General features: G+C 33.8%; 1 protein-coding gene across 2 annotated transcripts in view; it reads right to left on the reverse strand.

The window, feature by feature from the left end:
• LOC106664635 (neuroligin-4, X-linked-like) overlaps window positions 1-25,966 on the reverse strand; it is a 532,107-nt gene that overhangs the window by 167,936 nt on the left and 338,205 nt on the right. For both annotated transcript variants that reach the window (XM_024228640.1, XM_024228641.1), the window contains exons 3-4: window positions 13,837-13,986; window positions 3,160-3,360 (exon numbers count right to left, since the gene is read on the reverse strand). In XM_024228640.1, the coding sequence (XP_024084408.1) occupies window positions 3,160-3,360; window positions 13,837-13,986 (351 nt within the window). The remainder of the gene's footprint in view (window positions 1-3,159; window positions 3,361-13,836; window positions 13,987-25,966) is intronic.

A 25,966-nucleotide genomic window follows, 5' to 3' on the forward strand; every position in this document is an offset into this window, starting at 1 on the left:
TAAGAGTGATTAGAAGGAATTTAAAGTTAGAGAAGCCCTTCGATGGGGAACTTTTCCGTATTCCAACTTCTGAGGATGCTAAACCCTTGTTAATACAAGACAGGGTATTTCATCCTAGGCCAACACCAAACAACCGTAAAGATCCAGATTTATTCCTACAACAAAACAGGGTAGATATATCGCATAAAATTACGACAATTACCTTTTTCCTCAGCAAATATTAAGTTTAAAAAGACTAAGAAAAGAACTATGAATCATCAAATCTTTAAAAAGCTCATTTAAATTATTGATACCTAAATTACAAATTATTTTTATTCATTACAATACGATTTATTCTCGCTTATACACTTTTACCATAATGGAAGATACAGTTTTATCCAATTTCTATAATAAGTTATTAAAAGTGAAACGAATTATTTTAACTTGGATTTGTGTGAATTTACATGATGGATGTTATTTGTGTACAACTCACTTCAGCCTTCTAGCTTATTGTACTTTCCTAGTTCCATAGTGCAATCGATTCTATCCTTCTCCTAAGAACTAGGTCATGGACTATCGTTGCTACAATTCGTTTTCCTATTTTTTCTTTGTATCCCAGGTTATGTCTCTCATTTATAGGTGGCTGTTTCTTACTCTTCATTGCATAATCTATAGACTGTCTTGTCATTCAATATGCCCATGTTGTGTGGTTGTTTTCTCAGTTTCCGGTGACCGGTAAATAGTTCTATAAGTCCTCTGACTTTACCTCTCTAACTGTAATATTGAGTTTGCCAGTCTTGGTGAGGGTTACATTATCATAAGTTTACTTTGCCTTGAACCCCTAGTGTCTCAACCATTTCTCCTTTAGCCTATTTTGGATCTTTTCTGTGATGGAGAATTCTTTGTTTGTTTTTGTTATCGCAAGGATAGTTCAGGGCCTGTATGTAGTCTTGCATATCCTCCTCTGGCGAGTCTGTCTACTTTTTCGTTACCCAAATTCTTTTGTGTACTGGTGCCCAAGATATAACCAAGTTTTTGTTTTTCCCAAGGTTTTAGAGATTTTTGGTCCATTCAAGGACAGTTCTGATGTGATTTTTTACACGCTAATGCTTTAGAAGATGCCTGGCTATCCGAGCTTATGAGGATTTTTGTTAGTGTAACCTCCTTTTTTGATTTTCGAGGAACACGCATTGATGGCATGTATTTCAGCTTAAAAGACCGAGGAATGAGTTTGATTTTTCATATTTTGCACTTGTGCAAATTCCATATCCAGTTATTTCACCTGTTTTGGCTCCATCTGTATATCATACAATTATATCTGATGTTCTCCTAAATGCATCTTCTCCTTTGTAGTATTAATACTTAATAGCATGTGGTGAAGCGTTTTTCTCGGGTCATGTAATCGGTCTTCGTTTCTAAGTTTAATAAATTTTCTGTCAATTTGTGAATTTGTCAAAAGTTTATCATCTTAGAAAAGTGTAAAACGGATAGGGAAAGAAATAGAGGGCGTCTAAGGAATCACATTTCTTAATCGCCATTTTCTGGAGGGCCAACATTCGAACAAGTAGGCGAGTGTCATGAATCAGAAAAAACCCGAATCTTCATTTAAAAAAATAACCTCGTAGTTGGAATACCCACATAAAAATAAAATAATACAAAAAATACAAAAACTTAACATTTGATTCTGATTTGTAAATATTGTATTTCAGGCCCCCACTTTCAAGACCTCTAGTTGACCTTTCCTGAAAATTTAATTTTCCTTAAGTAGACGAAAAAATACGGGCCTCGTTGGAAAAACAAAAATCTCTTTCAATTACATGATATTTGTCTTAAATTGTTCTCTTCTATTTCCTTTCCAATTGAATATGTACCAGACTTAACAAAAACTTCTGTATTAAAAAGAATCATTCAACTATTATTCCGGTGATATCTATGACACATATCCTGCTTATTTTAATAATTTTAGAACAAATTATATTGTATAGTTGGATGTTTATAGTGCATATATTATTGTATATTTGAGGGGTTGTTTAGTGCATATTATGTGACATATTTGAGGATTTTTAATGTCCATAAATCCGGGCTCAAATTATAATATTTAATTTCCATAACATTTATGGCCGCCATTGTTATAACATTTATGTTTAAATTGTCAGTTGCTTTCAAGAAAAGATATAGGCAAAAAAAAGTTGAGATTTATTACTCTATTCCCATCACTTTCAGATCACATCCAGTAATTATATAAAATCCAAATTTTATCTCACGTGACGAACTTTGTATGCAAATTATTTTGAAAGTGATTCTAAGTTAATTCATTTTTAGAATAGTTTTGTATTTCCAAGCTTCCTAAGAAACATTTATAACACTAATTTGTAATTAATTAAAAAAACAATTTAGTAAGAGCAAGATTACGTAATTTTATGATGTAAATCTTTTTCTTCTGCGTAACCGTTCTTTATGGCAAGGTCGAAACTCCGAAGGCAAAACGTTAAACAGTTCTTCTATTCTTCATTAATGTTGTTTTATTGTTATGGAAAGCGGCAGCTATGTTGGCAAGTGACGGTATTTCTTTTATTCTATTTTATTGAAATATACGACTTGAAAATGGTACAGGATACCCGATAGGTCACAAAATTGTTTTCTATTAAAAACAGAAAAACTACGAAATAATAAGCCATACCAAATATGAAATTTTTCATCGGTAAACACTTGTTTTGTCATTGGTACATTTGCTGTCAAAAGTATGCGATTTCTGCGACAGACATTATTTCAAAACCAACCTATATTGTTTATATTACACACTAAACCTGATTGTCGAAACTGTGTTTAATATTTATGCTTATAAACCTTCAAACGTCAAGAAAAATAATGTAAACTAAAGTAATAATTTTATGTAGGGAAACAATATGGTGTTACGAAGTATTTTATTATTCATTTCCTTGAGAGCTCGCTAGAAAATTAAAGACAAAAATGTAAATTTCTTACACTAAGTTTTCCAAAATTTATACATTTAGTATTTTAGTTCGCACTCTAGCACAATGGATTTAATGTTACATATAATATAAAATATATAACAATCTTTAATATTTACTTACAAATATGCGTTTAATTTAATTTAATTAACTCGATGGTCGTTTATAGTACACAAATTATTTGAATATGTTGGATGGGAAAATCTACCTGGCATCACAGTTGGCGAGATCATGAGAAAATTAATGCATGCGGCTCCGGTGCCGTGGCCGACCATGGTTACGTTGCTAGGGTCACCGCCGAAAAGCGCGATGTTCTGCTGTAGCCAGTGCAATGCTGCAACTTGGTCCATTAATCCATAGTTGGCTACTCGGGCTTTCAACTGCGGAGCAATGTTCGCATTGAGGAATCCTACAAAAAAAATTTTTTTGTTTTACACAAACTGTAATCGATGGTAATCAATAACTTACAAAAAATTATTATACGATCACGAATTGTAATGTGCATGAGCTCAATAAAGTGTTAAAATCCGGAAATAATTAGATTTGTTTTTCTGTCTGGTTTAGTGATCGTTAGGTATAGAAAATTCAATATCTGTAAATCAACGTTCTGTAAAAATAATCCTTCGTCTATGACTGAAGTCTTTCTTTCGGTGTGTATATTTGTCCGTTGAAAAAAAAAAAATAGTTTTGTTTTGTCATATTTATATATCACGAACGCTCAACATTACATACAAGTCCATTACAATTCGTGGTCCGCTTGACCAATTAACATTTTTCAATTAATTAATATTTATGAAATGTATTGGTCGAGATAAAACTGTCAGTGTCACGAGCGGGATTCGAACCCACGATCTTCGGCTAAATACGCTGTTGCTCTACCACTTGAGCTATCGTGACTTCGATCCACTCGGACACCAACTTCTCATCTCAACCTCACCTCTCGAATTTTCCATACTTTTTACCATTTTTCAAATGTCGTGTAATCTATTTGATTATCGGCGACAAATGAAATGGCCACGGAGAGCTTTCGTGAAGATATACTTCAGTTTAATTATTAAATCCATTACAGTTCGTGGTCATTTTTCAATTAATTAATATTTATGAAAGGTATTGGTCGACATAAAGAAGTCAGTGTCACGAGCGGGATTACGTACAAAGATGAAACTTCTACAAGACATACAATCAACATTATAGAAATTGGAAATACATACGGAAAAATATCATTTAAGGCTAAACTCATTATCACTTAAATGAAAAACAGTTCAGATATATCGTTTACACCATTTCAACCAATATATTACAATAATTAAAAAGGAAAGGAACCGACGATTTCACTCGCCTCATCACTTTATAAGAGAGACTTGATTCACAGAAGTGCTGAAAGTAGTGTAACAGACCAACCAAGTGAGTATTAGCTAGTCCAAAATGGTGGATAGCTAGTTAATTTCAGGTTCAAAAAATTAAAAAAATTTATTTCACATATACATGTACAGTGAACAATAAATATGTTTCGATTTTACAGTAAATTTTGGGGAACTTATTTCACATATTGTATTTAAACAGCCCTTACATTTACAAACGACATAAATTAAATCCATACCCAAAAATATTTACATAAATTCTATGGGAAAAGCGAAAACCTAACTTGGAAACAAGATTTATAGATGGTCGTCGGTGGCAGCAAAGGTTTAAGCGGTACGACCTGACACAACGCAACAAGATATGACTAAACGCCTTGTCTCATTTTGGTATGGTAGATTGTGCACTTATTAGAAATGATGAATGATGGAGTGAGTGCGGTGTTCAGTCCTTTTTTAAAAAAGTTGTCTCTTACTGTGAGTAGGAACTATCTTTTTTATAAAAGGGCTGTGTACTCATGTACGTCAAGCGCACGCTGTAGGACAGTCACACAGCGTGTATCAATCAATATCACAATCGCAACACATCTTTTTCTATTAACGCATTATGATTAGCAAAACATATTATAAATCGGGTGGCTTCGGGTCACGTAGTGTTGCTTGCGTCGGGTTTGTTCCCCGTTGCAAAGCTTAGCGTAGAGAGGCGTTGCATCACTTCACGTCAGGCAAATATGAACGGGGGTTATTTCCTACTTAATACAATATTATGGAAAATTCGACCTCTAGCGGCCTGGTATTCGAACCCGATATACTTTCAAGTGGACTTTTTTGCAAAACACCGGCACCCAGAGGGTTGATATGACCTCTGATTTGCAACAAAAACTAACTAACCACCCATAACCATGTTTACATGTATTATGTTATATCTCATATTTTGGTACTTCACACATATATCCGGAATAGGCTTTAACATTTCATTAATTATAAGAATAATTTTATTGCATTTCCTTGGTTGATTAATACTTTTCTATGCTTGAAACTAAAGCAAATCAACAATTTTTACATATTAAGAAGAAAATTTCAATAATTAAACTATAAATTAATTTATTGTTTCTACATTTTATGCAAGAATGTGTACGGAGGGAAATTTGTACGTAATCGAAATAACTTACTTTGTGCTATCTGAAATATTTTTATGTTTACAGCGCGTGTGAAACACGGGGCAGGACAAGATTATGTAAGCATTGGTCTTACCAATGACTTCTAAATTAGAATTTTGTTATATTCCCTGAAAGAAAAGTGTCTGCTCAGCAGTGGAATTGTTCATTATCTCGCTGATAAAACGTAGAAATCCCAAATCCATATATTATCTTTGATGATTCTATAAAAAAAGATGGAATTTGCCCTATCCCAAAAAACAATTACCTTCTAATTGATTTCGAAAATAATTTTTCCTTCAATAGTCAACCAGTAACCGAAACGTCGCAAGAATAAAGTCACCAATATATTTTTAATACAACAATAAAGGTAGTACCAAAAAAATTATCCCTCTACGACAATGAAGTTAATAAAGTTAATTGTTAAATTTTGGTTTTTATGAAAGATATTAGTAATGCTCGTAATGCTTAATATGTTTGATTCATCTCTTGACGATAACAGCTAATTATTCCTGATATGGTTTCTGCGATTCACCGGTTTGAAATGAAGCAGTTTCCAATATATCTCAAACATTGTGAGCGTTCACTAATGGGACTTAAGGACGTCTCATATATAATTGCACCTGTTCCCATACCCAAGAGGGGCTGAATAATTACCAAGTATTGTCTCCTTGTGTATGTAGATGAACCGAATGGCTGATCGCCTTTGAAGCGGTGAAGAGGGTTCGATTTGACGGAGCAGAGCGCTCAATATGAGGGGGAGACCTTCTCACCAAGACGGTTCGTTTACACCAAAAATGTAATAATTTCATAAATTATCACAGTGACGAAGATGGACATTATTTACGGCAGGGAGTTGGGGGCCGAAAGACAAACTTGGGGCTAACTGTTCGGTAAACTCTAACAGGATTTCTCCCCCAGTCTAACTTCCGACCGGTCACTCCGTCATGTTCCCAACATTCGTGTTAAACAAGCAAGGCCAGAAAGGAAATTTGTAGGAGTTGTCAACAGGTTTTTCTTGTACAAAAATTTTCCCTATCGTTGTCGCAATTCGTGGGGACTTTCGTGCTACGGATGAGTCTAAATTTCCTTTACAAGAGGTGTTAAAATTGTCATAAAACATAGAGCAATCGCAGAAAACCATGATTAAATAATATAACCTTGTTGCCTTATAACATTTAAATAATTATCGTTAAATTTTAAATTATGAAACTGGTAATCTTACAGATACATGAAAGATATTCACAAGATTGTAAAAACAAACCGTTTTCGCGAAAATCAGGTAACAACCACGTGAAGATAGCGTGTCAATAACTATCTATTCTCAGATACAGAGAAAGTTCTGATTAGGTGTGTGTCAAACATGGCAATAAATAAACCTATACAGCATCAACATTCATCTACGTCAGGTGAATCGGTTGATACACACGATCAAATAGGCAGGCAGGAGAAATCATTATCTATAATGGCTATGCTCATGGATGGTTTGTTGATATTCAAGAAGATATTGGATGTTCCTTTGGCAATGCTCATATCACATGCATTAAATAAATATAATATTGATAGAATGAGGCGCTGAATAAAAGACAGATTATTAAGGAAATGATTCTAAGCGATTAAATTGAATATTTGACAATCCTTATTACAGGAAAATTATGACAAAACGTGCACGTTGGCCTGATTTTCTCTAACCTTACAACGACTTAAAATATTTCTCACAATTTGCCATTTTTATGAAGAGGGTAAGACTAAGTTTTTCAATCGACACGCTAAATTGATTACTTTTACAAGAAAGTTCCACTTTTCCAAGCACATTTCCTTCCGAAGACTTTTACATAACGGAAGTTCTCAAGGATTGAGATGAAACAAAAATATCAATATTCCTCACACATAACTCAATAGAATAACAACTGAACTTAGCTATTTTTAATTTTTCAAACAAACTCATCAACACGTTTGAAATATTGAATTCGTTACAGCATAAATTAAATTTGTTGTTATGACTATGAACAACTGCAGCTTTTGAAATTTAAACGATTGCTTTTCGACAAGGAGTCTAAAATTATAGTTTACTTTTTCATCTTTGTCCGATCTTTTACAATTTCCGGTCAATATTTTTTCAAAATAAAATATAAGAACGAAGTGTACGTTAAAAGTGACTCTAAAATACCGTTTATATTAAATTCCCTTCAACATACAATACCTCATCCTTAGAGCTTTACTATGGAAATGATTGAGGGCAGGGGCTCCTAAAACCAATTCCTGGGAGATTAGAATTTACTACCTTCCAGCAGGCACTCGCAACACTTTATTAAAGCGATCAAACCTCTAAAGAATAGCGTTTCGTGTTTCTCGTGTACAAAAGCAAAAATTGCAATGCCGTTTCTATCAAATGGTAATCATAAATTCCGCACATTAGGAGTTAAGGTTAAGAAATTATTTCTCAAATGGCGCGAAAAAATACCCATAAGATATTAAAAGAAGATGTTTAAGATTTGAGATACATTTTTCTTTGAGATAAAAAAGTCAATATCACGAGCGGGAAATCGCTCACCCATTTTTCAATTGTGGCGAGAATCAAATAGATTACACGACATCTGAAAAATTGCAAAAAACGAGGGAAAATTCAAAAGGTGAGGTTGAGATGGGAAGTTAGTGTCCGAGTGGATCGACGTCACCATAGCTCAAGTGGTAGAGTAACGGCGTATCTAGCCGTGGGTTCGAATCCCGCTCATGTCACTGACTTTTTTATCTAAACTGAAAACCTTGATTAATTGAAAGATATTAATTGGTCAAGCGGACCACTAAAACTAGTGAATTTGAGATAGACTTAAGAATTGGATTTTCACAGGTGCGTGATTTAAATTGTTAGTTAATTTGGAACAGTGTGCATGTTGTGAACTATTAACGTGTTCCCAAATCGAGTATGATATATTCTTTTGACATATCTTATTAAAGTCTGCGCGGTGAAAAAACCTGTAAATTCGTTGTTGTACTACTTTTCCTAAAAAAGTTAAGGTTTTTTTTTTGAGTAAATTGATTTTAATAAAACAGAATCCCCAAAAGGAAATATTTGAAAAATAAATCAATATAGCAGAACACGATTCAAAAGTAAACCTACATTATTTGGCCATAGTATCTATTACCTGGAAAGATCTATGTAGTATCTATGTATGTTTGAGTGATCATACGCTTTTTCATGCGTTGTAATTAGTCAAAATTTCTTTCTTTGTAGGGACATTAATTACAATAGTTACCTTTGTCTTTATGCAATCATTCATTTTATACAAACATAAACTGCAAATGAGAAATTTAATTAGAGTAGGTATGATTGTGCAAACATGTTTCGTTTATAAACGTTACATTAGAGATATGACTTGTAGACATGCAATTTATGATAAAGCATTTCTGATCAACTACGGAACAATTTTCTGATTGGATATTCAACTGTTTGACGATGACAAATAACGGTTCTCTACATCTAGCTCGAAAATAAAGGATAATCATTTTTTCAAAAATTTTTATTTCTTGTTGTCTATTAACATAAATATAAATTGAGCATAGTAGTATTATATACAAGTCTGTCAGCCGAGACAATGAGGAGAAAACCCAGCAGGTGTTGAAACTCTCTTTATTTTAGGCGGTAGGGTTAAAATAGGAGGTCATGAGGCCATCGTCGTTTTAAACGGTGCGGACGTTTATAGGGTGGGACGTTGAGGAAAGGGTTTGTGTTAGGGGGTTAGGGTGGAGGGATAGTTTAATGTGAGAGTGAGGAAGCGTGTCCGGATCAGATCCTTCACGAATGGGATTTTAAGGCCTTTATGAATCATTTGATTGGTGACATAGAAGAGGCATTGAGGATACGGAGTAGAACATCGGACTGAAATGATTGGATTCGTTTGAAGTTGTAAGATTTCACTGAACCCCATAGTTGACTCCGTAAGTACAAACAGGTCTAATGAGGGTATCGTAAGCAGTTAGTTCCATATTTATGTTTAATAGTAATTTTCGTCCCAGCATGTGTCCCAGTAGTCAATATCTTTTGTTAATTTTCAATTAATTAAGGTTTTTAGTTGAGATTAAAAAATCAGTGTCACGAGCGGGATTCGAACCAACGTCCTTCGGTTAGATACTCGATCCACTCGGGCACCAAGTTCCCATCTTTGTCGCCGAGAATCAAATAGATTACACGACATTTGAAAAATGGCAAAAAGGAGGGAGGTTTGAGATGTGAAGTTAGTGTACATTTTTATCTCAACTAAAAACATTAATTAATTGAAAAATATTAATTGGTCAGCGGACCACGAAAACTAGTGAATGTTTTGTTAGGTTTATATCGTTTTAATCTTGTAAGTATGTCTGTTATCTAAGTAAAGCCTAACTCAGGGGACTTGGTGGGATGTTGGTATTAGCTTGTTGTTTCCGTGCACTGGAGAGCGTGTCTGACGTTTGAGCATAAGCGATGCTTCTTTCGTTTCGTTCGTTAAACCTGAACCACAACGTGTGCACCAGTCTGGAATTAGTTTAAAATGTCATTGGATCACTTTTGTGGGTAAGATAGGATTGTGTAAAATAAATAATAATGTGTTGCACCTATTTCTCCTTGTTCGCTTAAAATTTTGTAGTTGTTTGTTAATTTTATTTATTAAAACCTGTCCACATGCAACAATTTATTCAAAATAAATAAAGTTTATGAATTTTTTATTTTGAAGCTTTGTCAAGTTTTTGATTTAGAAAAAAAGAACAAATATTGAAATGAATTATCACTGAACAATCGCTTTATTATTGAGATGAGTTATACATGAACAATATAAACCGTTATTATAATACTTAATTATAATCAATTAATTAAGGTTTTAAGTTGAGATAAAAAAGTCAGTGTCACGAGCGGGTTACGAACCCACGACTTCGGCTTGATACGCCGATACTCTACAACTTGAGCTATCGTTACTTCCATCCCCTCGGGCACTAACTTCGCATCTCAACCCCACCTTATGATTTTCCCCCCTTTTTGCCATTTTTCAAATGTCGTGTAATCGGATTGGATTCTCGGCGACAAATGAAATGGCCACGGAGAGCTTTAGTGAAGTGTATTTCATTTTAATTCATTAAATTCACTATTTTTCGTGGTCCGCTTGACCAATTAATAACATTCAATTAATTAAGGTTTTAAGTTCAGATAAAAAAGTCAGTGCCATGAGCGGGATTCGAACCCATGACCTTCGGCTTGATACGCCGATACTCTACCATTTGAGCTATCGTGACTTCGATCCCCTCGGGCACTAACTTCCCATCTCAACCCCACCTTTTGAATTTCCCCCCCTTTTTGCCATTTTTCAAATGTCGTGTAATTGGATTGGATTCACGGCGACAGATGAAATGGCCACGGAGAGCTTTTGAAAAATGGCAAAAAGGAGGGAAAATTCAAATGGTCGTGGATTCGAATCCCGCTCGTGACACTGACTTTTTTATCTCAACTAAAAACCTTAATTAATTGAATGTTATTAAATGGTCAAGCGGACCACGAAAAATAGTGAACTAAATTATATTATAATGTACTAAATTTACATAAATAAAAAAAATTCCTTTTTTTTAATAAATATCTTGTAACTCATTTTTGTAAATTCAAAACTAAAAAAAAAATTTTTACAGTAAAAAAATTAATTAACAAATAATTAATAAATAATAAACAAACAAAATAGATTCCCTTCTTTTGAATGGGGATTCTTTTTGTCTCACCGTTGATAAATGTGTTCTCTTTTTTGCCAGATGTTCACGGTACCGCGTGCAGCATAGGTCCAGTACGGCAGCGTTGCTTGATTTTGTTACGTAACATTTCTACCCCCGTGGAAAAAGGGTGCGTGAGGCCATTACTTCGTTTGCGAGCGCACCATGTAAATGCTTCCACTGTACGATCATGATGTTGAAACGTTGAAATATCCGAGCCTGATGGTTGATGTTGATGGGTCTGAAGTGTGTGTGAGACGTTAAAGGTTGCAGGAGGATCATCGTCAATGGATCCCTTCCTGATTGTTGGAGTGTCAGGTGGAATGAGGTTTTGAGAACTTGCCATAAAGAGATCCCGGTCGATACTAAATTTCAGTAGATCAATACTCAATGATTGATTTTTAAAAAAATATGCAATAAGTCTAGCAAATTCCTATAAAACTAGTAACATTCTGCATTTAAAATTTATGTGTGTTTTGCTTATCGTCACATCTATACTTTTGATATATCATGTAGAAAATTATATTGTAGACTTAGAACTATATGTCCTGATTTCATATAGTGTGTGACCCAAATTGTAATAAATTACACTGAATTTCATAATATTTAAAGAACTGTAAATTTGTTGGCAACGTATAAACATGATTACAAATTGAACGTTTATGTTCTTCCTTAATAATGAAAACGATGAACCTTTCATTGCGTTGTTGCTAAAGGGACTTGTTCTATTTCTCTTTCCTATTCTACAAAACAATTAGGTGGATTTGCCCTACATAATAAAGGGCGATTAAGATGTCGCTCGGGTCATCAATCCAATAAGATTGATTGGCGTTAGAAACCCGACCTGGTGATCTTTCGATCTCACACTCCTAAATTATTTCACCTGATGGATGTCTACAAATCGTTAAAAAAAGTTTCAATTTATGAGAAGTATCAAATCCATCACTTTTTATTGCTATTTTAACTACATATTATAATTATTATAACACAAAATAATTGAGTTATATTAACAAATGTTGATATACTTATTTAATAATAAATACTAACAAAATATTGGTCTCCGTCAGAAAATAAATTTTGAATATAATATAAAAAAATTGCTAGCTTAGCATCTCAGGGAGATCCATTTTCATTTCTGGTTGAATGTCAAAGGTCACAGTTTTGCACGAAGGGTAGAAAAATAATATCGTAAAAAAATGTGATCGATCGAGCTAGAATTATCATTTCAAACACTCGTCTTATTTTATTAAAAATTTAACCATAAAAAAATATTGGCCAATCTTTTAGATGGAAAACATGGTCTAAATACGGAATGATTTATCAGTATAACTAATTTTATTTTTGACCCTTGGTTAGACCAGCATATCTTGAAACTGAAAAATTCTAATTTAAAGATGAATAATCACTTTTTAACGCACACGCATTATTTATTACTTAATAGCTGTCCTTTATTGATCAAACGTTTCCGTTCGTGCATGTGAAGGTGAGTGTAGAAAAAAATGTTCGAACGTAATCCAATAAAAATTGTAATAAATACTACAATATATATATAGGNGTCACGAGCGGGATTCGAACCCACGATCTTCGGCTAGATACGCCGCTGCTCTACCACTTGAGCTATCGTGACCTCGATCCACTCGGACATCAACTTCCTTTCTCAACCCCACCTTTTAAATTTTCCCTCCTTTTTGCCGGAGAGCTTTCGTCAAGGTATACTTCATATTAACTAAATTTAATAATTAATTGAAAGATATTAATTGGTCAAGCGGACCACAAAAACTAGTGAATTTAGTATACCATAATTTTACAAATTAAAAAAAGAGGTTAACGCCAATTGGAAAGCAAATACTTAGTTTCTACGTCGAAATTTAAATAAATATATCCCCTTTATCATGACTGAAAAGATTCGGTTATTTATAATTCACCTCTAATAATTCAGACTTGAAATTCTATAGACAGTATTGAAATCTCTGTTTTTGCTGCAAGTAAAATCAAAATATGTACACCCAGAAATATATCACCAATAAATTCTATAAAAAATATAACCTGCATTCTTTAAATATAAGATATCTATTACTTGTACAATTATTTGAATCATTATACTATATTTGTAAAACCTACAAGAAAAATCCTATAGACTTATAAGAAAGTGCGAAAAAATTAGAATGGGAAAAATCAATTCAACCACTATAACAAAATGAAGTTCTTATTTAAAAATTTAACAAAAACTAATTTAAGCTTGTAATCTAGTAAAATGTCATTTACTTGATAACTACTAAGAAAATTTTCCTATGATATAATTCACGCAAGGGTGTTGTAGAAATGAATCCACTTGCTATAATTAAGTGGTTCTTGAAGATAAATTGTAACTGTAAAGGAACGTTTATTTTAGGAACATTTTTAGATTCCAGGTACATCTACATCATTCATCTGTGTTTTCGGATAAAATGATATAATTCAACTCTGAAATATGTCGTGTACAATTGTATAAATGCGTGTTACTTTGACTGTCGTAATTTCTCAAATATTTGATCATTTTTTCTCAGGTATGCTTGCACGAAAACGAGCCAGAATTTCAATAAGTCCTCATCCAACGCCGAAGGGCTTGATTAAACAAAGATAATGCTGGAAGTGTTTGCTCACCGAGTATTCCGAGCCTGTAGTTGAGGGTGATAACGACGAGATCTGCATACGACGCCAGGACACTTCCGTCGTAAGGGTTGCCGGAGTTCCACTCATAAGACTCCCCGTGAATATAGACGATCACCGGGCATTTGTGAGGCCGGTCGATCCCTGTAACAAATCAAACAAACGATTATTTAATCTTCTTTTATACAAAAATGATTACAAATCATTGGTTACATAGATGTAATGTAACGGAAATAACTTTTTTTTCTCTACCGTTTCGAATTAATACCCTTGGGTGAACGCTCAACCGCGATTTACTTTTTAACGGATCATGGCCCAAAAAAATATAAGTTTTATTAAACGTCAATCCTCTCCCGACATATTGGTCTAAACAAATTATGAATTTAACCACCGGACGTTCAACTTCTTGAAAGGTAAATGTAAAGCGTTTGAATAAAATGCAATACTCTTACTGATTTGCCGAAGTATGTTTGAGTATAATTGTAGTCATCATAATAATTCATTTACAACTATTCATATATACATATATTTCTCATCTATAAATATTATATATATTCCTATATAGGAATAGTCCGTTTTCAACACACCGTAAGGAAAAATAACTGTATTCAAGTTTGATTCGTCTGTGCTTTCGTTGTACAGGTGCCTTTTTCAGATAGCCCTTGAACAGATAACGTTATCCAAAAACCGAAAAAATCGTATTTAATATTTTTTAGTCTGGTTTAAACTTTTACCTCTTTTTTTATTTATTTGTAGCCTATACATCCTTGTACATAATACAAATGTGATCACAATGTGTATTGTTCGCCGCTCGGTCACAGCACTAACACTGAGTACTGGGACTCATTTTAATGGATTAAGGGGCAAGGAGGTCACGGGGCCATCGTCGTTTTAGGCGACGTGGTGGATTCTAGGGATGGGAGTATATGGAGAGAGCTCTTGTGGTAGGGTTAGTATGGATCGATAGGTTTGTATGGAATTGTTGTAATCGGGAATGGATCAGACCGTGGACAAAAGGAACGTTGAGGTCTTCGTGGATAGTGAGAATAGAGAAGTAAAAAGGAGCTTTGACAATTTTTCTGAGCACTTTTGTTTGGAAGGACTGTATACGCTGGATATTGGATGGTTTGACGGAACCCCACAGTTCCACACCGTATGTCCAAAGTGGTCGCAGTAAAGTCTTGTATAAGGTCAGTTTAGTGCTGATGGTCAACCCGGATTTTGGTCCTAGTAGTCTCCGTAATTGTCCACGTCTTCTGTTGAGTTGTTGTCTTTTATGTCTTGTGTGGGGATTCCACGTCAGCCCACTGTCAAGGTATAGTCCTAGGTATTTGACTTGAGTGGAAGACGGTATCTCTTCATTTGTATAGTGGAGGGCAAGACTGCTTTTCAAAGTGTACGTACATGGGATAATCCAACCTAGGAGATCATTGTTAAATACTGAGGTTGTCGCGGGGCTAGATACATTTCAGTCTCCTGTGAGGGTTATCCGATATCGTCGTGGATGACTTGATGAAAGGGTTCAGACGGTAGGATAGTTTGAAATGGAACTACTTTTGATTTATGTAACAGTGATCACTGCCTAACAACATTATTATATGGTGAAGTGGCATAATAATAAACCTGGGCTGTGTACACGGAGACTGGATGTAGAATGATATCCAAACATAAACAAATGTAGTTAGTTTATGAGAGCACATAACGTTCACGCAAATCACTCAGAATATTTATATCTCATAATTCTCTTACAGATTAAGAGAATTTCTATTCTTGAGAGCAATTCTTTTCTTAAACAGCTTGCTTAAGAATAGTTATGTTTTTTAGGAGATGAGGAGAATTGGAAAAATAGATGCCATTATTTCTCAAACGGGCTTTCAATTGAGATAATTATTTGGATACGTATTAAAATATCTTTCGCGATTAAGGACAATGTATGTATATACGATTTTCCCTTCTCCATACCAACCTAAACTGAAAATAATCCATAATACATAAAATAAGTAAAGTAATTGTTGCAATACTTTGGAAGATTTATACTCAGTTAAAGAAGAGGGTACTAATAACAAAACATAAAAAATCTAGTACAATTCCCTAGACTGTTCTTCCTGTTTTCTTGAAACAAATAAAACAACAGTTTAACCCGCGGCTTGGTCACAGAGTGTAATTAATTCACTTTACTTTCCTTTACATTATCCGTTGTCTGACACTATTTTATTAAACAACTTCTATGAATGTATTTCTTTCATAATGTGAATTGCAAAATAACTTTTTATCCTTCTTTTCTGAAAATCTGAAATGATGAATTATTTACATCTTTGATATTACACTGAATATGATCTGTTGTTCGTTAATCATGTTTCTACGAAAATTGTATTTCAATGATAGATTGAAAACGAATGATGGCATATTATTTTCCTAAATTCCGGCCAGCTGAGAGAGAAGATATATTTTTTCCAGTTGTGATCTCTGTTTGCACCTGAGTTTTCCTCCTTTTTAAAACGATAACTATATCTTTTTCCTTTTTATCTTTTTAAAAGGATTGAACAGCACACTCTCTCCACCATTTATCATTGTCAATTGTTTCTACATTCCTTTATTCAGTTCAGCTTTTAGCAGGCTTTGGGTTGGGCTCATTTTCGGTTCTGGTCCAAAGAGCTGATTCCGCTTTTGCTAGTTGTTCAGCGTGTTTGATGTTTCAATCCTCTTTTGTCCTGGATTGTCCTGGCTCCCACATCAGGTGATTTACCCGGTACCTGGTTTCGTTTTCTCAGTATTCGGTATACGTAGTAGCTATAAATCAGACCCGCTTTGTGTTGAAGATGGACAAGTCTAAAACCTTCACTACGGCTTAGTTGTCTGAGAATGTGTGTGTGTGTGTGTGTGTGTGCGTTTATATATATATATATCACTTTTTTTGAATATTTCTTATGTTCTGAGTCCAATAGCATGGTTAACAGCTTATAAAATTGATAGTGTGGGACATACGTCAGGTCAAAATTTGAGTTTTTATCTCCTGCTCCGTATTCAATGCTCCATTTTGGAACCAACTGTAGACCATAATAAGTTCGTCCATTGTTTTCATGGTTTTTATTGAAATATAGATAGATCTTTATAAACTGACACAATAATACTAGATTTTTTCAAAATTTCTTTTATTAAAGCTCCGAGATAATAATCCAGAACAGTGTTAAACAATGTGCAACATATTTGGTATAATAAATAGAAGATAGTCATTTGGTTTGTTCTTATTTGATTGAGAAATTCAATTTCGTTTGCAAATAGTCACATTGTGGCAGGCGGCCAGTCAGACGTAGCATTAGACATTCCTAATGGCTAATAAAGGAAACAGCTGCCGTAAAGCGTCTTATCTCCCGAATACAACGGCAGTAAGTGAACACGTATTATTTTCAAGGAAAACCATTAAATCCTTAGGTACTAAGGTTTACAATAAAACTAGGCGTGAGAAAGGCAAAGTAACACTATTTTATTACGCAGGAACGTTAAGTTCGACTATAAACCCCCAGACACCTCGCTTTAAGTTAAAGCCAGCTTCTTCACACACACTGTTAAATCCAGACCTGACGTGCTAGTAAAAAACAGTAAAAACAATATTGAAAGGAAAACAAAACATCTGAAAAAAATTATATGATATCACATTTTTATATTATTTGTTCATAAATTTTTGGGCCTGGGTAAAAATTACTTTTTCGTACTTTTTAAAATTTTAAAATAGAGGTAATAGACAATTTAATTATTTATTTTTATTTCTTATTTTTTAGACCATTTACGTGGTCCAACATTCATGTGTGAAGAATCGTTGTCCCAAATTTAATGATAAATGTTTACAAAAACATATCGATCTGTTATAACTAAATAAATTGTTGGAAAAACCAAACTTACCATATTACTATTGTTACTTATCGTAACTATAAACTGTCCGGTATCGGAATAAAAAGCTTAATACAATTAGCAAATAAAGAATATGCATTGAAAAATATTTTTGTAATGTTAGTCAAATGATTCTCATTTTAAGCGAATTCTTATGTTACGAATGACAAATGATGTTGTCCAGTTTAGAAATGATTTACGTTTGACACAAGTTTAAATCGCCAAGCAAATAAATCAAAAACAGATGTATCCTGTTTCTCCATGAATGCTAAATTCTCTTTCATTTCAGCATTTGTTTGTCGAGCATCAATACTAACGCATTAATGTGATATTTATATTGAGTGAGTGACATTAATTATTTTATTTATTTTATATTAATGTCTTTTTCATTTTGATCTTAAATTTGACTTTTATTCTATAATGAACATATTGATCTAATGAACGGTGTAATTTGTAATGAAGTTTAGTCGTTTTTCTACTAAAACCCAAGAACGCAACATTGCTTAATTGAAAGCCGGAAAAACAAAATTACTTACTTTACGTCGAATTTATATGTAGCAAAGTCATTTATATTTAACGTTGTTGGGTTTTTATTTCGACGATATTTTCATCACATTCTTCATTAAATTTATTCTCAAGTTCTTTATTTTATGTAGATAAACAGGATTAGGATGGATAGAGCCTGTATTTAAACTGTTAAGCTCAAACTGGCTTTGACGGGTTAATTGACGCCACTTTTTCCTCAATTCACCCCAGACTACGATGATATATAGTCTAGATGAATGAAAACCAGTGAAAGGCATTCATGCCGTTTTTTGTACATGCTGGAACTAAATTCAAATTGACTCCTTAGGTTCTTGATATGTAGCATTAAAGTAATAAACAAAGGATAAAGGTAATAGTTTCTTTTTTAAACGAGGGTTCGCAACAGCAGAGATCATATAAATCCACGGGGTGGCCATTTGTAAGTATGCCGGGTTCGAATGCAGGGCCGATGGATTCGAACCCGGGACCTTCACCTTACAGTGACGGGGGCCGTGTCAACGCCTAAGACGTTGCGGCCACCGACGCCCCAATAAAACGTTATTATTATATCTTTCATAATTGTATGTTATTAAATTGCTTAAACGTAAAGTTTTATGCCCGTTATGCCTCCTATTATCGTAAAGAATCCATTTCTCGTCGTCCGTGATGATTCGATCGAGAAATGGAATATTTTTGTGGTGCAACAAAAGAGACGTGCAAATTTTGACACGTCGATTTCTTTGGGCTTCAGAAAGTATATTACATAAACATAATAATAAATTTACATAAAAACATACTTTTTTTAGTTTCAAGTTTTAATTATTGATCATATTTACTCCATTCAATTAATGACACACTAAAGATTAAATTAAGTATAAATAGCCCTATCCAGGAACCCTGGCTAGTAAAATGTAGAATACCTGGGCTCACAATCTACCCTAATTGCTTTCACCAAGAAAAGACACATAGAAATTCAAAGCCTTCGCTTCTATATTCGAACGCTGCAGTTATAAAATGCGGTTAAATATCTCTGGATAAACTTGGATAAAATTAACCTGGAACCTTCCCCTGAAGCATACTCAGGAAAAAGTAATATATCGCTAATAACCCTAGGCAAATCTTGGATGGCATGATCTAAAATGGCCCATTGGCTATACACGGCAGTAATTAGAGCCAAAATAAACTATGAATCGTTTGCCTGTTGAACGAAAGCTCAACGGAAAGTAGCTACCCATACACTAGCCATCATACAAAGATTAGCAAACCTATGTATCACAGGGGCAATGAGAACAGTCCCTACAAGTGTCCTAGAAACTCTGTTAAACCGTCCTCCACTGGAAACAATTATAAAAGGAGAGGATAGGAAAAGCTCGTTTAGGTTCAAAAAACAATAAAATTGGATAGGAACTAAACAATTTCGGCACATAACCATAATTTATAAAAATAAAACACCCATTATTAGAAATGGGGACTGACTATAAGATGCCGGAAACATTCTTACAGCATTGTATAAATATTATTCTATTCTCAATAGACTACAAAGGAGAGATCACATACAATGACGCGGTAAACAGATGACTCCCAAACAAACAAAGGAACTCATTAGGGATGTACACTTCGATCGTTCAAGCAGAAATACATGGCATCAATACTTGTACCCTAGAAAAACTTAAAAGAGGTAACACTGACAAAAAATCCTCATAAGATCGGATAGGCAAGCAGCATGTTAATGCATATTAAGGTATTAGCGAGTAAAAAATTCGCATCAAAACTAGTCAGTGAAAGCATCGAAAATCTCAAGACCTGGGGAAACACAACCACTTGATGATATCTTTGTAGCCAGGACACAAAGGAAGTTTGAGTAAAGAAAACGCAGACACACTGGCCAGAGGAGGCATCTGAAAGACCATCCATAAGCCCTAAACTTATACTTGGGATAAAAAAACAAATACAGAATCCACCATCGCAGAATGAATCCCCATAAAACAAAAGGAGATGTGGTTATAACAACTAAACTCAATAAACGTATGTTAAAACAACCCCCACCAAGAGTGGCGAACTCACTGTTACAGTTGGAGAGTGCTAGACTCAGAGGATTGATAGGATTATTGAGAAAACATCTGCACAAAATGGACATATATAACGATGATCCTATCTGCAGATTATGTAAGGAGGAAGAGGAAACAACCACCCATATCATAATTTAATTAAAAAATAGCACCTATAAATAGTTTAAAATGGAAAAGTGTTTCATTATCAAATAAGCATACTTTGACTCCTTTTTAGTGTTGCATGATCTTTTGGTTATTAGTGGCATATGAATAAAATCAAGGCGCTGAAGTTCTACTGTACCCGCAACGCAGACCGGTCTTTGTAAGTGGTAGTTTGTAGCGCCGTGAACTAAAAAAAACTTGTTAGCGTTGTTGTTGAAGTAGAAAAATGTTCTAATTTATAAAAATAATTCCACGGCCAATAAATTATTACTTTTCTACTTACTGTAAACAATTATTTTTTTCTTACGAGGATAGCTACAGCAAACTCGAAAATAGCACTGCATATTCAGGAGTGAGTGTTCAATTATAATCATTGAATCATGGGTACGTTTTTGTACTGTGAATTACTGGAATTCACTGACATACCTAATAACGGTTTTTTTTCTTCTTTTTTCTATTAACAGCGGAAAGAGTGTTAGAATTGTGTTAAACACAGTTTCATTGTTGTTACAATTGTCTAAAGGAAAATTTCGTGTTTATTTAATTAAACATTCCCTTACATAATTAAAAATTCCACGACCGTCGGCTAGATACGCCGCTGCTCTACCACTTGAGCTATCGTGACTCCGATCCGCTCGGACACTGACTTTTTTATCTCGGCCAATACCTTTCATAAATATGAAAATTGGTCAATCGGACCACCAACTGTAATGGATTTAATAATTAAACTGAAGTATATCTTCACTAATGCTTTCCGTGGTCATTTCATTTGTCGCCGAGAATCAAATAGATTACACGACATTTGGAAAATGGCAAAAAGGAGGGAAAATTCAAAAGGTGGGGTTGAGATGGAAAGTTGGTGTCCGAGTCGATCGAAGTCAAGACCAAGAGAAACCAGCTCGTGACACTGACTTTTTTATCTCGACCAATACTTTTCATAAAAATATTAATCTCTTGAAAACTATTCAGTGTATTTAGTTTCAGAAATGAACAGAATTATGTTCCCTCTTTTGTATCAACCATTTTGTATCAAGTGTGCAAACCACTAAACCCGGTATTTTTTTATTCAGAAACTTGTTATTTACTTCTTGCAAATATGAAGATAGAAACTCAACTATTTTGTTTGACATTCGCAGTAGAAAAATCATTTATTATTCCATTATTTATACAACGATTTTTCATACAAGTCTTTGTATATTTATTTCTATTAACAAAAGGTTCGTTTATAGATTCCGAATAACGTATAAATTATTGAATATAAACCAAAATTATTTGCTTGATTAATTCAACATTGGAAGAGATATTCTGAATTCCTCGAATGCGGCCAAAGCAAAGACGATGGGATTATTCCAGAATGAAATTGAACTTCGGCGTAATATCACGTGTAATTCGTTTCCTGTTAATCCATCGCGGCAATTAATTATTAGGCCTTAATTAATTCGAGAGATGTGTTTGATGTCTGCGCTGAATGCCTGGGCCGTTATTAGGCGGCAATATTGCCAGTCGTTCTGATAGAGAGCCCGTTAATAAGGATCTCGTAATTGGAATCGAGAGAAATAAAAACAAGCAAAGATCTAAGCAGTGTCTGGGTCACCCCTGGGAGGGGCCCTCTCACAGCAGCCTTGGGACGTCCACTCTTAGCAATAAAACCGTCCGCCCTTCCTTAGGCCCTTTGTATCCCTCTTCACCAATACATTATCCTACATAGTGTAGGACAATAAAGCCTTTGTGTCAATCCGATTCCTGCTATTGACCACATCGTAAATGTCCTTATAAAGCGATTAACCCATTCACTGATAAAAAATCATTTCGTCATGTGAAGACAGTGTGTTCTGAAATTTGAAATGTATTTACGATAAAAAGCTTTAAAAAGGAGTCTATTGTTAACGTAATGAAATGGTTCAATTCAAAACAAAAATAATACTAATATAAATAAATAAGTCGTTTTATATATTTTTCTGTAAGTATAAATAGTAATAATCAGCTTTTACTATACATTTTTAATTTAAATATCACTATTATATTGCAGTGAAAAATGTATCCGACATTCGAGAACAAATTTGTTCAAGGTAAAAAAAAATGGTTATTATAGGGTGAGTATATCAATTGGAAAGGAATCAAATTGGAAAGGATAACTCTACTCTCAGATTGGTTTTGCAGTGACCGGTTTATTTGGAATTGTGCTCGAATTTATCAAATAATCAAAACATGTATTATCTGTAAATTTATTTGTTCAATTACACGCCTTATTATTTCAAATTTCTCAAACCAGTCTATTTCTTTCTCTTTTTTATTTTTGTGTAGAGGTTTTGCATTGGAATGTAATGTTTAGTATAATTTAAATGGTCTTTCAAATTAGATTTGTTTTATTTTAGCATGTGTTATTTAACTCTCATTTTTATTGTTCATCAACTTTGTCGAACATGTTTGAGATTGCGTTCACTTCCTATCCTAATATCCATTTCACATGTGAAAACGAAATAAATAAGATATTACCTTATCTGAATGTATTGGTAATTCGTAGTGGTTCCAATATGAAAACACAATAGTGGACAAAATCGTCTTCCTCAGTCAGAATTTTAAGTTTTTTGTCAGCATTCAATGAGGACCATAATTGACTTAGGAAGTAATTTAATAGACATCTGTCCTAGAGATTTAGCACATAGAATTGTTAATTAAAGGTTAATATCATATGATGTTTGTAATAATATGTGGTGTTTAGTAACCGTTAGTTAATGATTATTTGGAGATCGTGAGACGCAGTCTGGTGTGACATAGGTTTAGAGAAACATTTTCTTTATCGTGCCAACGTTTCGATCTTTATTGAGATCATCTTCAGGGCCTGGGATTCATAAACATTGTTCAACTTATACAAATGCGATGTAAAAAAATTAATTTATACAATGCTAAAAATTTTAGACTCAATCAAAGTATTTGTATTCACTCAAAGTGAATGTGTCTATGTAGATGTGTCATTATTGTGTGTCGTGTTGAGAGTGCGAGCTAGATATTGATGTTTTTTGTTATGAAGGGGTGGAGAAGGAAGTAGGGTTGGAAAAACAGTTTATATGAAAAGTCGGTTTCTTTGAGGTGAAAGGACGACAATGAAAAAGGATGGGTAGTGGTACGGCCTGATTATCCTTTCAGGATTATATAGACGGGGATAATTAGGGAAAGGAAAGCCAAATTGTTGAAGAATAAAACTAAGTAGAAATGTTTGATGTGAGGATTATAATGATTGTTTTATATGTTATATGATTTGTGTGATGAGATGATGATATATGTATGTTATCGATAATGAATTTGATTAATGATATTGGCGTAGCTGCGACTGAGTTTACATTTATCTTTTCTGTAATTGATGCTGTGTTTATCACTGTTGATATAAACCATTTCTAAAAAGTTACGTTTATGTTTGTTTTGTTCTGTGTGTAATATTTTTGGATTGTAGAAGTCGAAATTGTGTTGGTGTTCAAAATGAAGGGTAACCAGTGCTGTAGGATTTTGTTTGGGTTGTTTACAGTCATAGATATGTTGCTTTACTCACTAATCACGATATTGCGATGTAATTCCGATGTAAGTTTTAGAACAGTTTAAATAATTGATTTTGTAATTTACGTAAGACTTATTTGTTACTGGCTGGGATCATTAATTTTGGAAAGAAGTGTGCAAATTGTTTTATAGTTTTTGAACGACAAAAGCAACAAACTATCTACAAAGAAAATAAACACGTTGAGTGAGTAGAAATACTTCGATTGAGTCTAATATTTCTAGCATTGCATAAATTCATTTTTTCACATCCTACATGTATGGTATAATTTATACAATGTTTATAAATTCCCGGCCTTGAAGATGATCTCAATAAAGATCAGAACGTTGGCACGAAAAAGAAAATGTTTCTATAAATCTACGCCACATCAGACTGCATCTGACGATCTCCAAATAGTCGTTTGTAATAATGATGTTCGTACAGTACTTGATAAGAATGAACCTGGCACATAGCTGTTAATATTAATAAAATATTTAAATGATTTGTATTTGTTGATAACATTTCAAACAAAGTAGCTATATTGTTTAGAGGTAGATTACAAAAATTAGGCATAAATATAGATTTTAAGTATAAAAATAACCAATAGAAAAATGTTTACTCTAAAGCAGAATAGTATAAAAGTAATATGGTGTTCAAACTAAATTACTTAGAATACTAAACAATTAATTAGAAATTGAATATCTGGACCCAAGAAACTCAGATTAGAATGGAACTATTGATTGGCCATGTGACATCAATATCACAATATTGCCTGCTATAATGTAAAATCTATGGATTGTTCCAATTAATTAAGGTTTTTAATTGAAATAAAAAATTCACTGTCACGAGCGGGATTCACACTCACGACCTTCGGCTAAATACGCCGCTAATCTACCACCTGAGTTATCGTGACCTCGATCCACTCGGATACTAAATTCCCATCTCAACCCTACCTTTTGAATTTTCCCTCCTTTTTGCCATTTTTCAAGCTATTGACTGGTCAAGCGGACCACAAAAACTAGTGAATTGAATAAGTTAAAATGAAGTATATCTTCCCTATAGCTCTCCGTGGCCATTTCATTTGTCGCCGAGAATCAAATAGATTACACGACATTTGAAAAATGGCAAAAAGGAGGGAAAATCCCAAAAGGTGGGGTTCAGATGGGAAGTTAGTTCCTAGAGGATCGAAGCCACGATAGCTCAGGTGGTAAAGTAGCGTATCTAGCCGAAGGTCGTGGGTTCGAATCCCGCTCGTGACATTGACTTTTTTATCTCAACTAAAAACCTTAATTAATTGAAAAATATTAATTGATCAAGCGGACCACGAAACTAGTAAATTTAATAAGTTTAAATGAAGCGTTACCAGTAAATTCCTAATGTTTAGGCTGATCACAAACTGCCATCGGAGCTTGTATATCCTACTTTCTGACAAATTGTCAACCGTATTTTTGGTTGTCGAAAGAATGGTTCTAAGTGTACGCAACTGCTGTCATCCATTTTAGAATATTTTTCTATATTTTTTTAGAATGTTCCCCAATATAAGGTAAATAACGAAAACCTAATTTCATTTGTGGTTGTAAAGTCGAGTCCATTTTTTCCTTCTTTTAGCAATACTTTTGTCTTAATTGTCAATTTATAAATAAATATTTTTAATACCCATTGTAATTTTGTAATGATTTAACCATTCCTAGTTATTTTTCGTAATTTTACCATGAGTTAACAAACGTTATATTAGCCGAATAAAAGCAGCAGCTTTGTATACCCATGAATATGAAGAGTCAGCTTGTACATGATGACTGTTACGGATTTTCAGTATTTATCTAATTAAATTAGGTAATCTTTTTTTATCGCTGTGATAAGTATAGAGAATTCCCTGCAGGGATTGCCCATTGAATTACTACGGACTATTAAAGCAATTCTTATAATGCGATTAAGCCAACATGAGCTAGGCTGTAAGGACGCAGAAAAA

The sequence above is a fragment of the Cimex lectularius genome, unplaced genomic scaffold (genome assembly GCF_000648675.2).
Source record: "Cimex lectularius strain Harlan isolate CLEC.00 unplaced genomic scaffold, Clec_2.1 scaffold267, whole genome shotgun sequence".
NCBI lineage: Eukaryota > Metazoa > Arthropoda > Insecta > Hemiptera > Cimicidae > Cimex > Cimex lectularius.